This window comes from Panthera uncia (assembly GCF_023721935.1).
Source record: "Panthera uncia isolate 11264 chromosome C1 unlocalized genomic scaffold, Puncia_PCG_1.0 HiC_scaffold_4, whole genome shotgun sequence".
Classification (NCBI taxonomy): Eukaryota; Metazoa; Chordata; class Mammalia; order Carnivora; family Felidae; genus Panthera; species Panthera uncia.
Window position 1 is genome coordinate 52,866,049 of NW_026057585.1, and position 13,809 is coordinate 52,879,857.

A 13,809-nucleotide genomic window follows, 5' to 3' on the forward strand; every position below is an offset into this window, starting at 1 on the left:
CTGGCTGAAGTCGGACGCTTAACCGACTGCGCCACCCAGGCGCCCCAATAATTTAGTTTTCAAATACAATACATGTTTATCAGTAACTTAGGGCCAGTTGGTTAATGGGCATGCTTCTCTCAATGATTAGTAAACTGCAGATAATATCTACCTCTACTTTCCCAGAATTTCTGTAGAGAAACTTAGGGGTGACAATCCAGGTGAAAAGGGAGGCTAGGAATTTTGTCTTGAAGCTGTGTCCATATAACAAGGAAGTGGCTTCTCCTGGAGTGCAAGTTGATTTGCTATGGCTTTTTTTTTTTTTTTTTAATGTTTATTTATTTTCGAGACAGAGAGAGACAGAGCATGAACAGGGGAGGGCCAGAGAGAGAGGGAGACACAGAATCTGAAGCAGGCTCCAGGCTCTGAGCCGTCAGCACAGAGCCTGACGCGGGGCTCGAACCCACGGACCGTGAGATCATGACCTGAGCTGAAGTTGGATGCTTAACCCACTGAGCCACCCAGGCGCCCCCGATTTGCTATGGCTCTGAAGGAGGCTGATGGGCACCACTGTGGAGTTACACTTAGCGGTACAGCTGTCAACTGTACAGCATGGCCAGTATTACATTAGGAGAAGAAAGAATGCCTGGCACACAGTAGATGCTTTGCCATTTAGTTCCCATTACCTCTGTACCCACCATGTGTAGACAGGAGCAATATTCTTTTTGAAAGCTACAAAGAATGCAAGACTCCAGAAAGGATAACTTTTGTTTAGATAACTTGCCGTCTGACAAAGCTTAGATTATTGGCACAGATATTTCCACTACCACATAAGTGATCACCAGCCATAGAGTATGACATAAACAGTTTTGTAAGGAAGAATATTCAAAAGAACAGCTTGCACTGCTTTCTGATTTTGTATCTTTCACTATTTCTCCAAAGAAAATAAACACAAACTACTGATTAGCCTCTAGATTCATATTCTTTACCATGTCTTTGTAGAAATAAAGCATTTGCTTGAATAGTCAAGAGACAGGCAAGGCAATGGGGGAGAGAAAAAGGCCTTAGAAATGATGGAATGACCAAACCAAATGATCAATTCATGAATATTCATGAGCTGCTTATAACGACAATGGGTTCCTAGTAATACTAAAAACATGCGTAAAACTTAAGAATTTGCAAAAAATATTCATAACAGTTTATTTATATTTCCAATTTTCAATCACTCTTCTGCCATCACGCCCTCAGAATTCCCCAAACAGAACCATTATCTATTAGAATTAGCCTTAAAAGAAGTCAGCATCTACATTTAATTTTTCTAAAAATTAACTGCCTTCACATTTTTTTAAATTTTATTTTATTTTATTTTATTTTATTTATTTTTTATTTATTTTTATTTTTTTTTATTTTTTATTTTTTAATATATGAAATTTACTGTCAAATTGGTTTCCATACAACACCCAGTGCTCATCCCAAAAGGTGCCCTCCTCAATACCCATCACCCACCCTGCCCTCCCTCCCACCCTGCCCTCCCTCCCACCCCCCATCAACCCTCAATTTGTTCTCAGTTTTTTAACAGTCTCTTATGCTTTGGCTCTCTCCCACTCTAACCTCTTTTTTTTTTTTCCTTCCCCTCCCCCATGGGTTTCTGTTATGTTTCTCAGGATCCACATAAGAGTGAAACCATATGGTCTCTGTCTTTCTCTGTATGGCTTATTTCACTTAGCATCACACTCTCCAGTTCCATCCATGTTGCTACAAAAGGCCATATTTCATTTTTTCTCATTGCCACGTAGTATTCCATTGTGTATATAAACCACAATTTCTTTATCCATTCATCAGTTGATGGACATTTAGGCTCTTTCCATAATTTGGCTATTGTTGAGAGTGCCGCTATAAACATTGGGGTACAGGTGCCCCTATGCATCAGTACTCCTGTATCCCTTGGATAAATTCCTAGCAGTGTTATTGCTGGGTCATAGGGTAGGTCTATTTTTAATTTTCTGAGGAACCTCCACACTGCTTTCCAGAGCGGCTGCACCAATTTGCATTCCCACCAACAGTGCAAGAGGGTTCCTGTTTCTCCACATCCTCTCCAGCATCTATAGTCTCCTGATTTCTTCATTTTCTGCCTTCACATTTAATTCAACTATTAAGTAGGGAAAAAGGGTAAGTATGCATCATTCAACAAACACGACTGAGTGCCTGCAAGATGCCAGGTCCCGTACTAAGGTCAGGGAAAACAAAGCTACAATAATGGCCTTGCCCTGGTCATTCTCCATAAACAGATGAATGTCTACACCGCAGTTGCTGAAACAGCCCGAAGAGTGCTATGGAAGGAGAGAGTAGGAGGATGTGGAAGCCTGAGTCAGGGACCCTTTCACAAATAGATGTTGGGCTGGATCTTCACGCCATCCTCGTGATGGACTTTGTCAGGCAGGAGAGATGATTATAGAGTGGAAAAGAGAAAAGAACCATGTGTATAATGGAACTAAAATAAATGTGGTCACGATAGGTGGCGCTGCCTGTTTCCTAACCTGGGAAAATGTTACCATTTTTACCTGCTTATGACAGAGACTATTTTCATTGTGTGAAAAGTTGGGGAGGGGCGTGGGTTTTTGTCTCCCCCTCTCCTCAGGAACTAATATTTATTGAGTGTCAACACTATATGATTATATTTATAAACAATCTCACTCAAGAGATCAAATGCAAAACTACTTTGCAAGGTAACTAATGCTATCTCTATTTAACAGCTAAGGAAACAAGCTGAGAGTGGGTAAGAATTTCTCTAAGATCCGTGTGACCCTAAAGCCCATGCTTTCCCCCATGCAACCTCCAAAGAAAGATGTTCCATTTGAAACTGGAACTAGGGCCACAGTGGACAAAGCCTGAATCATAGTGAATCTTTCGAGTACTTACTGCATACCAGATACTGTTTGAAGAGACTTGCATGCATTAATGTATTAATCCTCACAATCTCCTTGAGGGGTAGGTATAGTTATTACTGCCATTTAACAGATAAGGAAACTGAGGCACAAAGAAGTCAGATAACTTGCCCTGAGTTGGTCAAAGAGATGGTAATTGGCAGAGCCAAGATTGAAGTGCAGACAGTCTGGCTCCCTGGTCCCTGTGCTTAAGGATTCCACATTCCACCTTTTCACTCAGACCAGAGCCTAACTCTAGACCACCAGCAAAGACCCTGCTGGGAAACATATCCCAGGCAGAAGGCACAAAGTGGTGAAGAGGTCTTATGTCCCGAAATAATAGTGAGAAAAAAGAACTTGGTGTGGCTTAAGAATCAAGTCTTGATTGATGAGGAGTTGGGAGGACAGTAGGAGGAGGGATATGAAGCAGGAAAGATAGGTCTTTCTCCTTAATACTATGCAGATGAAAGGTTGTTATTTTGCATTTTCTGGTTTTTTTTAAATAGGAAATTTCAAGCCAAGGAAAGCATTTTCAATATTAAAGCAGAGAAATGCATAATGACATTATATTACATGCATGTATAGACCAATTACTTGCTTGCAAAGATGCTCAACCATTTGCTACTTGAGACTCTATGAATTGACCACTTTATTATATTGTATTTTGATCAAACATGAGACTTCTAATAATTATTTGAAAAGAAGTTGGTGCAACATACTTTAGGTTTTTGTAACCTCTTGTGGCATATTTATGCCACAATAAAATTATTCAGCTAAATGTAATATCTTCTAAAAACTTTGTTGTTTTTAAACTAATCAACTCCAAAATTTAAAAGAAGCAATTATCATTTGATCTAAATATATTCTCATCAACCACCAGATGGCATAAGGTGTGAGAGTTTTATTCTGACAGGGTCAACCACACACATGATAATTTCAACTATAACTTCAAAATAATGTATTTGGAAAAATGTTCTAGCACTCAAACAGCTCACAATTATTTCAGCCATATGTAGAAGTGGATGGATAAGTTGAAAATGACATAGTCCTACTTTTTCTAAATTTTGGGTTCTGTGATCATAATGAATCAATGATCAAACAAATAAAACAAAGCAGTTCTGTTACAGGAAATAAAAAAGGAAGTCATGTCAAAACAAAATTAACCTTATGTTCTAAGTAGCTTTCTTTAACTCTAAATGAAACTTGAAACATGCCTTCATGAAAAAACCATGCTTGTATGCTTCAATTTCTGCTGTAAAAAAACTTTTTCTATGTCCTATAATTTATTCTGAAGGTAGAAAAGTATCAAATGCAACAGCTTTTCTCCACTCTGGCTTGAAGGGAAGCTGTCACAGAAGTCAACTGAAAAAAAGAATATCCAGGTGAAAAACCCAATCTGAACTATGATGTTAAAAAGGAAAATATATATGTTTTAAGAAACTCAATTTCTTTTTAAAAATGTTTTAAATGTTTATTTTTGAGAGAGAGAGAGAGAGACAGAGAGAGAGAGATTGAGAAATAAGGACAGAGAGAGAGGGAGACACAGAGTTCGAAGCAGGCTCCAGTCTCTGAGCTGTCAGCACAGAGCCTGAAGCAAGGCTCAAAATCATGAACCACAAGATCATGACCTGAGCTGAAGTTGGACTCTTAACTGACTGAACCACCTAGGTGCACCTAAGAACTTCAATTTCTACAGAAATTCAAAACACAGTACATTATTTTTATTAATCCTGTATATCCTTCTAGAAATAAACAATCACATTGATAACAAGCCAAAACTGAGCTAAATGAGGTAAATGCAAAAAATACAAAACAAAACAAAACTCCCCTAGTGTTTAACTCCCTTAGTGTTGTGTAGCACATTCACCAAGTCCTTTGAAATAAGCACACCAGAATAAATAACTACGATAGCCTAGTCAAACCACAGAGCTCAGATGCAATCTTTTCCAGCATGATGAAAAGGCAAAACTGCCTTTAGGAGTCAAGAGACCAAAGATGAGATTAAGATCTCTTCTCTAATGTGGTCTAATAGTCAACGATTTCTGAAGATACTATACTAATTTTATATTTTACTAGATGCTTCTCCATTAGATGAAATATATTTGGTTCTTGAATGAAAAGTCCATAGATGATGAAAAGATATTTGGAACTATGAGAAGGATGAAAAGCTAACTGGTGACACAGAAACAGGATGTACTTTTTGTTTTTTTGGGTTTTTTTTCTGATTTCTAAGTCATATGATAATGAGGATAATGGGAATTGGAGTAAGAGAAGTAATGCGGAGGGTGTTGTGAGAGTCCTTCACTGTGGCACATGTCCAACTTTATTTTTGGCCGCCAATAGGTGAACATTAATAAAGGGAACCCTCATTAAAGTGAAGTTGGGGGGCCAGAAGGTGGAGCCCTACTACCCAATTTCAATTACAGGAAGAACTGTCCATTATAGACCCCAACAGAAGAATCATCAGCAGGAAAGAATCATCAATTACAGATACCAACAGGGAAAGATGTACATTGCCTCTCCTATAAGAAACTGACTGCACCAGCAACTTAGCCAATGAGAAACTGTCATCATCCTGAACACGTGCTTTCAGAACAACTCCTCTCAACTTATTCCTTCTCTATAAAATCATGTTCCTCTTCCTTTGTTTGTTGGACTAGCCCTGTGGTTTTGACCTGGATTTCAAGTCCTAAATTGCAATTCTCTGCTATTCCCGAATAAACCCATTTTTGCTGGTCAAATAAATTTTAAAGGGTAACAGTAGCAAAGATATTTCCCACCTAGGTTCATAGGAAAGGGAAAAAGATGCTTCTTATTCTCGTTCTTATGTTTAGAAAAGGGCATCCGTTGTTACTTCCAAAGACTTCTTTTGATGGTTCAGCTAGACAGTAGAAAGCAGAATGATAGATGTTTTGAGTTAAGAAGATAATCAAATTACTTACTTTAGATTCCATTCTCTAGGATGTTTTAATTCAAGTTTCTTCCATTTATGATACTCTCCAATAAAATGTGGATCTTCAGGCACTGAAATTAGAGTTTTGAAAAAGGTTCAAAGTTTAAAATAATTCACTTTTAATTAAGTTGATATGTGGCAATGATGTATACTATATAGTTCAAGTCAAATTACAATGCTCACTTTCCAAATTTCTTCCTTTTACTTGAACTTTGTATTATTGGATATTTGAAATAAGTAGATTCTTCTTCAAAATTTCCATTATGGTGACATTTGTTTATATATCTTTTATAGTAATGAAGAAGGTGTTAAAATAACTCATATAGAAACTACAGACACCACAGTTTAACAAAATTCGAACTCAGCACCAGAAGTAAAAATATAAAAGTGACATTATAGGTCTTGATCTTTCACAAAGCAAGAATCTACAATGGATAATCATCCATTCCAGCCTCTGAATGAATCCCTTGCCAACGACAGAAAACTCTCCTCTCTGTTGTTGGGAAACTGCCTTTTCCATTGTCAGACAGTAAAGTCACAATGTCTTTCCTTAACCTGAGTGCTGAGTCTTTACTGGTCCTAGTTCAGATCTCTGCAGTAATACTGACCAGGTTCATCCCTTCCCCATGTGAGAGAGTCCTTCTAAAATTTGAAGATACCTATCAGAGCCTCAGTTCCCTCAACTTTATCTTAAGATAATGGTTTTCTAGGGACCTAATCATCCTCACCATCCTGGTGGTGAACTTTGCTAACGTTCCTATTAAAGTTTACGTCCAGAACTGGCTCCGGATCTTGATTTCTTTTGAATAGCAAAGATTTAAGTGGGTTACTACCTCTCTTGATCTGTGTGCTATGCTTCTATCACTTCAGCTCAGATCTGCATTAATATTTTCTGAAAATCAAAGTACACAATTGCCTCATATGTTTGTGCTTAATTATAAGCCTTATGCCTTCAATAAAATTAACAAAAAATTTACTGAAAGTCAGATCATACACACAAACATATCTATCTATCTATCTACCTATCATCTCCCTGTTTCTTGTAATTGTCCTGGGTTTATAGTCTTGAACTATTTAACCAACTAGATGCTCTCCTCCAGTCTTATCTGGAGCTTCCTTCTAAACAATGATTGATTAACTGTTGCTAGTTTGGTGAATTATGTCATTGATAGAAACATTTAAATTGAATAGTACTCATTTTCTTCTATTAATATTATTTTAGCCAGCAGTGTTCCTGTCTATTCTTTGATTTCTTTTCCTCCTTCAAACACACACAAGTACACATACATACATGCTTTTTTTTTTTTTTTTTTTTAACGTTTATTTATTTTTGAGACAGAGAGAGACAGAGAGAGACAGAGCACGAACGGGGGAGGGTCAGAGAGAGAGAGGGAGACACAGAATCTGAAACAGGCTCCAGGCTCTGAGCAGTCAGCACAGAGCCCGACACGGGGCTCCAACTCACGGACCGCGAGATCGTGACCTGAGCCAAAGTCGGACGCTTAACCGACTGAGCCACCTCGCATACATACATGCTCTTATAGGCTTTATACTTCATACTCCTACTTCTACTATTTGGATTTATACTTCTCCCTTCCTTTATATTAAGGAAGCAAATATGAGCTCCTTAAGGTTCTTAGTGAGGTCTCATTATTTCCTTTAGATGATTATAATAACTACTATTACAGAGTTAATAGTACTTACTGCACATTGGGCATTTGTAAAGAAGGTATGTAGTGGTTACCATTGCAATATACACTTTACAGATGAACAAACAAAATTTGAGTAATGTCTTCTCATTGGGACTATTCATTACCACTTAGATGAAATTTAAATTTGAGGTTTCTATTCAAGGATAATTCATGTTGCCTTATTTTTTTTGAAATTGCCCTTCCTACATTTTCTATTTGAATATGTACATCAGTCTCTTCCTTATATATTATGAAACCCCAAATGGCATGGTCATCCTTCCTGGAATATTTCCATTAATTTTATATCACTGACTCATTTTCTTCATTGCTTTCTCTACTATCTGAGAGCTGAAAATTGCCACAGTATTTGTACAGACTTTTATTTTAATGCTTCCTATTTTATCCCCATAATTTTCTCATTCACCTGTTCTTGTACCATCTGATCATAAACTTCTCAAAAAGCTTATCATAATATGTATGTATCTAGACATAGAAGATGATAAATGAGTGATATTGATAGGAGGGAAATAATTAAGGGGCAGGGGATTGTGAGAGCGAGCAGGAGGAAAGGACCAGTGAAATTTCGTCAGTTCTTGAAGCTAAAATTCCCCATCATGACCATATCTTGTCTTTGTGGCAGTTCTGTAGTCTCTGGTAGAAAATCATCTATTGACTACATGATAAACTTCTTTCTTCCCTTCCTTCTAAGGATAACTGGGCGTCACCTTTACTTTGTTTTTGCCATGACACATTTCTTAGGCAACATCTGTATAGGTTGATCTACATTTTTTTCCACTGCTGGGACTGTCACATCCAAAGAAATGTAGTAGCATTAATTTGCCTTAGCATGCTTTGGTTTCACATGTATTATCTCATACTACATAGAACAACTTAAAATAGATTGGAATGTTTCTTTCAATGAACAGAAATTTAAAAATGAGGTACAAAGAGTTAAGTGACTAACCTAAATTCACTTAACTGTAAGTGGCAGAACTAGTACAGGGCAACTTCCAACATCATACTCTTCCCACTGCAGCCTTTCCAACCTTGGTTGCACATTGTAATCACCTGGGGAGCTTTAAAAACTACTACTGCCAGGTCCTGCTCCCGGAGATCCTGATGTAATTAGTCTGGGGTGTGCCTTTTACATGGGAATTTTTACAAGTTCCTCTGGTGGTTCTAATGAGTAGTCAAGACTGAGAAGCACTGCATTAGAATTAGATAATGCTGCCTCTTGCATCTAAATGCATTCTGGAGACACTTGCCCTGATTGCTGGCTCAAAGACTCAAAGAATGGAAGTCTTCTAGGGTGAAAGCAAACATCCCCATGATGCTTCAGGGTGTCTGGTCTGTCTGATGACAGCAAACACCAGGAAGCCTCCACTCAGTATTACAGGGTACACTGGTCTGAAGGGATTTTTTTCCTTTAACATAAACATTTCCTTATGGGAATCATATTCTGTCATTAAAGGTGCTGTTACCCACAACCATATGTATTCGTTTGTTCTCTGCCAGACTTTTATTTGCCATTCTATACTGATGGATAGAGAACAGAGGATCATCAGTGCATTTCCCCATATGGTTGCCTATGATTATAAACTAATAATCATAATTATTGAAAAATGTACTGCATATACTGCAGAGTTTGAATTTACATCTCAGGCTATAGAGAGATAGCATTTTTATATAATATTATGGAGGCAGTTTTAGTATGTGAAAAAGAGCAATAAATGTAGAGTCAGAGGAATTGGTTCAAGTCAAGAGTCAGAACCTACTTGTACTAATAATAAGCACACTTACTGAGCACTCACTATGTGCTAGGCACTGTTGTAAGTACTTCAGTGCTATGAGGTATGTGCTATAATTATTCTCATTTTACAGACGAGGGAACTGACAGAGAGGATAAGAAACTTACCCAAGGTCACACAGCTACTAAATGGGAGAACCAGGATTAAATATCAGCAATTTGGTTCCAGAATTTACACTCTTTATCAATGTATAATATTCCCTCTTACCTGTGTGACCTTAGGTAAATTTCTTAGCTGCTCTTGGTCTTGGTTTTTTCATCTGTAAAACAGAGTGATAACAGTAATAATGCCTGGTTCATAGTGTTGACATACTACTATACATGACATATATTGGTTGACAAATGAATAAAAGAATAAGATTGGGATGATCAAAAAATAATGGAGAGTATACTTTGTAAACTGTATTGTGCATGTATACACTTACCATTATTTTGGCACACATAACTATGGGTAGATTTGTTGCACAAAGATATGGAAAAGAGTTAATACCCCAAATCAAAATACAACCACTCATCAATATTCATAAAAAAGCTTTCAAAAATATGCACAAGAATTTCATAATCTTTCCAGTGATAAGGATGTAACTGTAGAAGCTGAAGTTATTAGAAGTTTCCCTTTGATTTCTCAGTGCTTGAAGAAGCATTCTATATGAAAGCTTAATCTTTATTACACACAAAATTAGGCCGTTAAAAAAGAGTATTGGATCTCATCTAGCTGAATTATCCAAAGACAAAATGGCCAGCAGCATATGTAAGGTTTAAATTTAAATTCAATTTTTAAAAGAATGTTTATTTATTTTGAGAGAGAGTGTGTAAGCATGCAAGCAGGGGGAGGGGAAAACAGAGAGGGAGAGAGACTATCCCAAGCAGGCTCTGCACTGTAAGTACAGAGCTTGATACTTACACCGGGCTCGATCTTAGCAATCATGAGATCATGACCTGAGCCAAAATCAAGAGTTGGATGCTTGACCGACTGAGCCACCCAGGCACCCCTAAGTTTAATTTGTAAAAATAAAATGCTTATTATTACTGAAGGAAACCTCCTGAAACATTCTTATAACAAATCCCTAGAAGAAGAATATGCAGGGTGATTGTGAAATCTTGTTCCAAAGGTTAGAATCAAAGTCTCTGAAATTCTTCTGAGCTAGAGGTAGCCACTAAAGCTCACAAAAAGGGTTGAATTACATACTAAGTTAGTGATAGATGTAGAAAGGAGAACCAAGTTAAACATTTTGGTGGCAAGTCTTTTAAAGAAGAAACTGTAGTCAGTGGTGCTTAATTAATTTCTTTCATTTTTAGTTGTTGTTTATCGCAACACAATTATTTCCAAATTTCTTTAAGTTCTGGCATGTGCCGCTATTATTATTATTAGTAGTAGTAGTAGGCTTCATGCCCAGTGAAGAACCCAAGGTGGGGCTCAAACCCACAATCATGTGAGATCATGACCTGAGCCAAGATCAAGAGTCAGACACTCAACCGACTGAGCCACCCAGGTGCCCCTATTTATTTTTTTTCTTAGCAGTTTGGAGTTTCCAAATGTTTCTGTATATTTACATGTTATTCCAAAAAGCACCATTCTTCTTCTTCTTCTTCTCCTCCTCCTTTTTTTTTTTTTAGAGAAAAAGAGAGCATGTGAGTGGGGGAAAGGGGCAGAGAGAAAGAGAATCTTAAGCAGGTTCCACACTCAGTGAAGAACCTGGGATCATTACCTGAGCTGAAACCAAGAGTCAGTTGCTCAGCAAACCGGGCCACCCGGGTGCCTCTTCCATAAAGCACCATTCTCAACCAGTTCGTTTGTTTTATGGTTGAAGGAGTTGGATGTTGAGTTGTTCCCTAGAATGTGCCAATTGCCTCTCTACCCCTTGTTTGTTAAGGGTTCCTGCCTCCTGGAACCTATCTGAGTTCCTAGGTGCCTCCACATAGGAGGTACTCAAGATGTGTTTGCCGAGTTGACTAAGCAGGACCCAAACACATATCTTTGAAATGAAGTGTACTTTGAAATATTCATCTTTGAAATATTCATGTACTCTGGTATCAAAAGTAATAAAATTCTTTATAGTGATAGGGTTGCTAAAGATTGTGTTTCTTAAAGCACCTTTAATCATTTTTCTTAACCACAAATCTATGATAAGTGAGGAAGGTAATATGTGATCACAAAATAATAACTAACATCCTGAAAGAACATGTAATTTCTTAGAAGTTATTGATCTAATTTATCTTTTTAATATTTGTTAAGCTTAGTATTGTTTTGTTCTCTAATTTGTGTCTTAAAACTACACACTTTTTTTTTTTTTGGTGATATTTTGTTCTATTGAAACCAAATATGAGCCTATCACAATGGTGAGATGCAAGTCGATGAGACCACAATTAAGGCAGTGGTCATCAGGATGGAGTGGAAAGGGAAACATTTTTTTTTCTTTAGAGCGGGGGAAGGGGGTAGAGGGAGAGAGAGAGAGAGTATCTTAAGCAGGACCCCTACATGGGGTTTGATCCCACAATCCTGGGATCATGACCCAAGCGGAAATCAACAGTCGGTCATTCAACCGACTGAGCCACCCAGGTGCCCTGAAGGAGGAACTTTCTTAATGTTGTAGGAGATAAAGTAAACAAGGCTTAATCTGGGAGACAGAGAGTTCTAGGAAATGTCTTTGATTCTGGTTTAGGCAAGTAAATGCAATAATGGTGATCTACCCCTAACCCAGAGAGCTAATAAAGGAGGGAGGCTAAGTTTTGGGGCAAGATCATGAATTCGCTTTGGGATATCTTAAGTAGGAGATGCCTGTAACACATGTAGGTGGGATGTCCAATGCACAGTTATAAATATGCATGCAGAATTCAGAAGAGGCGTTGGCTAGAAATGAGGCTTTGAGAATTATTGGCAGGTAGGCTAATGAAAACCATGGTGATAGCTGAGGTCTCTCAAAAGAGAGTGGGCAGGGGCGCCTGGATGGCGCAGTCGGTTAAGCGTCCGACTTCAGCCAGGTCACGATCTCGCCATCCGTGAGTTCGAGCCCCGCGTCAGGCTCTGGGCTGATGGCTTGGAGCCTGGAGCCTGTTTCCGATTCTGTGTCTCCCTCTCTCTCTGCCCCTCCCCCGTTCATGCTCTGTCTCTCTCTGTCCCAAAAATAAATAAAAAACGTTGAAAAAAAAAAATTTTTTTTAAAAAAATTTAAAAAAAGAGAGTGGGCAGAGAGAACTGAATGAAGAAGATTTTGCTAGAGGTGCCTGGGTGGCTCAGTCAGTTGAGTGTCTGACTCTTAACTTCCCATTGGGTCATGATCCCATGGTCGTGAGATCATACCCGCATTGGGCCCCATGTCGGGCTCCAAGCTGAGTGTAAAGCCTGCTTGGGATTCTCTTTCTCTTTTGTTCCCTTTCTGCCCCTCCCCCACTCGCATGTGCTTTGTCTCTCTCTCTCTCTCTCTCTCTCTCTAATAAAAAAAAGTTTTTGCTAAAGAAAGAGGCAGGGGAGCACTGAGGAGGGGAGGAGACAAACCATGGATGATGGTGTCATCTAACTCAAGGAAGGCATAGCAAACAAGAGTACAAGTAAAGATAAAGACTAAAAGGTTGGGGCGCCTGGCTGGCTCGGTTGGTGCGACTCTTGATCTCAGGGTTGTGAGTTTGAGCACCACACCGGGCGAGGAGCCCACTTAAAATTAAAAAAGAAAGTTATCACTGAGCCTGGGAGTTAGGATGTCATGGGTAACTTCAGAATGCATCATTTTAGCAGGACAGACTGGATAACCTACTTGGATCCAAATAATTAAACAGCACACAAAAGATTCAATTAAATAAGACCAGTAAGCTGTCTGGCTCTCCGCTTTTGCCTTTTTGGCTCCTAATGTATGATGGCAACAGGTGATTCGTCCCTAGGTTGATCACTGAAAGCCCTAGGCTCATATGTTTTCTTGTTGTCTTTCTACTTAATACTCTCTCTGGCTTTGAGGATAATTGTGTTTAGAATCAAAAAGGCTCCTCTTGCTATGAAGGCTTCTTTTTGGGGTGAAGGGAGTAAAGTAAGCCTCATGAGACTGAGGACTTCATCTTTTATTCCTCCAAAAGTCTATCTTTCCTTCTGGCTTTTAAGAAGACTGCAGTCCAGGGCTCTGTACAAAAGAGGAACCAAATTAATAGATGTTGAATGATTCATAGATAGAGGCAACAGAGAAGTTTATCACCTTCAGATTACAAATATATGTCAATTAGTCTTTGAAAGCAAGACAAGTTGAGAATAATTAAGAGATTAATATATACCAAAAGGACATAAGATAAGGCTAGATCACCTTACATGGACTTCTATAATACTCTGTGGCTTTGGATGTGGCTATTCCAGACCATGTCTTGTAGTAATCATTAAATGAGACTGCCTTAGTTGATCTGAAAATATACATAAAATCAGGCAATGAGTATTTGCAAGTTTGCTTTTTAAAATTATTTTATCAGATTGGACAG

General features: G+C 38.3%; 1 protein-coding gene across 7 annotated transcripts in view; it reads right to left on the reverse strand.

Moving 5' to 3' along the window:
• UBE2U (ubiquitin conjugating enzyme E2 U) overlaps positions 1-13,809 on the reverse strand; it is a 59,961-nt gene that overhangs the window by 19,779 nt on the left and 26,373 nt on the right. For 3 of the 7 annotated variants that reach the window (XM_049618541.1, XM_049618547.1, XM_049618545.1), the window contains 2 exons: positions 13,646-13,734; positions 5,846-5,927 (listed from right to left, as the gene is read on the reverse strand). In XM_049618541.1, the coding sequence (XP_049474498.1) occupies positions 5,846-5,927; positions 13,646-13,734 (171 nt within the window). Of the gene's footprint in view, positions 1-5,841; positions 5,928-9,562; positions 9,615-12,534; positions 13,464-13,640; positions 13,735-13,809 lie in introns of those variants that run through there. The other 4 variants (XM_049618544.1, XM_049618543.1, XM_049618542.1 and 1 more) reach the window with 4 other exon arrangements.